Genomic DNA, 1,968 nt, shown 5'->3' with positions numbered 1-1,968 from the left:
ATCGGCAAATCAAGGCTCTTTCTGACGCGATAGAGCAGGGTACCGTAGATCGTACAAACGCTGTCCTCCGTTTGCAGAGAGTGACCGATCTTTTTCATGCGCATGAAGAGTTACACGACGTGGTAGAAATGGAAGATCCCACAAACAAAGCACTAGAACGTATGACAGCTTTATCAAACGATTATTACGCGCTCGCGTCTCGAGTTGCATCGATACCCAATCCTAACGGGTCAGTACCCGACGCTTCAACGGGACGAGATATACCTACGGCATCTTCCACTTTTTTTGAAAAACAGCGTCAACTAAAGTTGCCAGTGGCTGATATTCCGAAATTCGATGGAAACTGTGATCAATAGATTACTTTCAAAAATTCATTCGAATCGATGGTAGCTACGCGCACGGATATTGACGATTTAGTTAAGTTTTTATACTTACGTGATGCATTACAAAAGGAAGCCGCGAGCAAGATAGCTATTTTTAGCGCTACGGCTGAGAATTATAAAAAGGCGTGGAAGTCGCTCATAGACGCTTATGATCGCAAGCGTATTCTTATCGCAAGGCATGTAGATGCTCTTCTTGATACACCGACCATAGGCATCGCAACCGCAACTAGTTTGTCGCGGCTCGTGGACAACACACGTCAGCGTTTATCCGTTTTGAAATCCATAAATTTCAAACCGGATGAAAAAATCGTGGTTCGAATCTTAGAGCGCGCCCTACCGATAGATATACGTGCAAAATGGGAAGAATCTCTTCAGCTCGACGAGTTTCCGACTCTGGACGAATTCTTCAAGTTTATCGATTTAACTATTTATCGTCTTTCAACAATGGAAACCGAAACTACGCGTATTAAAAGGGAAATAGAACAGAAGCGCACAGGAGAATCAGACACGGGCAATACAAAAAGGCTCAAGAAGGACAGTGCGCGCCTTTTGATGACTGCTGCCACAACGAAGCCCTGTTTACGATGTGGAGATTCACATTATTTATACCGCTGCCCTGAATACAACAAGGATAGCATCGGTGATCGATGGGCATTTATAGAAGAGAAAAGGCTTTGTCGCAACTGCCTGCGTAAACATGAAGGCACATGTAATTCAGGCAAATGCAAAAAATGCAATCAAACCCATCACACATCTCTGCACCGTAACGAGCAGCCTACGCCTACCACTTCGCAGGCATGACTAGACGTCAATATATTTCAAACACTTTCGCGGTCATCGAGATCTCAGCTTATGATGAGCGCATTGATTCATTGTAAAAACGCAAAGGGGAATGCCATTGAAGCACGTGTGTTATTAGATACTTGTGCAACCGCACATTTTGTCACTGATAAGTTTGCTCACAACTTGGGCCTTTCTATGAAATCTTGCAATGTCTTTGTAGGCGCGATTAATTCTTTAAGTACAATCGCAAAAAACAGCATGGACATTCAAATCCATTCGCGTTACAACGATTTTTCAAAGTCATTAAATTTTCTCGTAATTCCAAAAATCGCAGATTTCATACCGGACGAACCGTTTGCTCGAGAAGGGCTGAATATTCCAGCAAACATCAAACTCGCAGACCCTAAATTTCATATACCACGCGGTGTAGATATGTTAATAGGCTCGGGCGCTACGTTATCCCTTTTTTCCGTGGGACAAATCAATCTGTCGGGCGGAGGGAACGATTTGATTTTACAGAAAACATTGTTAGGATGGGTCATCGCGGGAGGTGCGATTAACGACGAGCTCAGGTCTACGGCTTCTTGTAATGTAATAGGATTGAGCCATCAGTTGCAAAGGTTTTGGGAGATTGAGGAAGTCGGAATTCACGCGGCCAAAATCAATGTCGAAGCAAAATGCGAGAAATATTTTCAAGATACTAAATAAATAGTTTACGTTTTAAGCATACAACGCCTAAATTCATCCTAGGTGAAATAAAGTCCGACAACACCAAGCTTTTGATGGCGGTGGTTTACAGAGT

General features: G+C 43.2%; 1 protein-coding gene across 1 annotated transcript; it reads left to right on the top strand.

The window, feature by feature from the left end:
* The first annotated feature begins 383 nt into the window (after nucleotides 1-383).
* Nucleotides 384-1,184, top strand: LOC131675611 (uncharacterized). The gene has a single exon (XM_058954651.1). The coding sequence runs from the start codon at nucleotides 384-386 to the stop codon at nucleotides 1,182-1,184; it is 801 nt and encodes a 266-aa protein (XP_058810634.1).
* The last annotated feature ends 784 nt before the right edge of the window (nucleotides 1,185-1,968 follow it).

The sequence above is a fragment of the Phymastichus coffea genome, unplaced genomic scaffold (genome assembly GCF_024137745.1).
Source record: "Phymastichus coffea isolate CEN01 unplaced genomic scaffold, Cenicafe_Pcof_1.1 PCOF00027, whole genome shotgun sequence".
Classification (NCBI taxonomy): domain Eukaryota; kingdom Metazoa; phylum Arthropoda; class Insecta; order Hymenoptera; family Eulophidae; genus Phymastichus; species Phymastichus coffea.
Note: the sequence above shows the minus strand (reverse complement) of the source record. Positions and strands in the feature narration are given on the sequence as shown.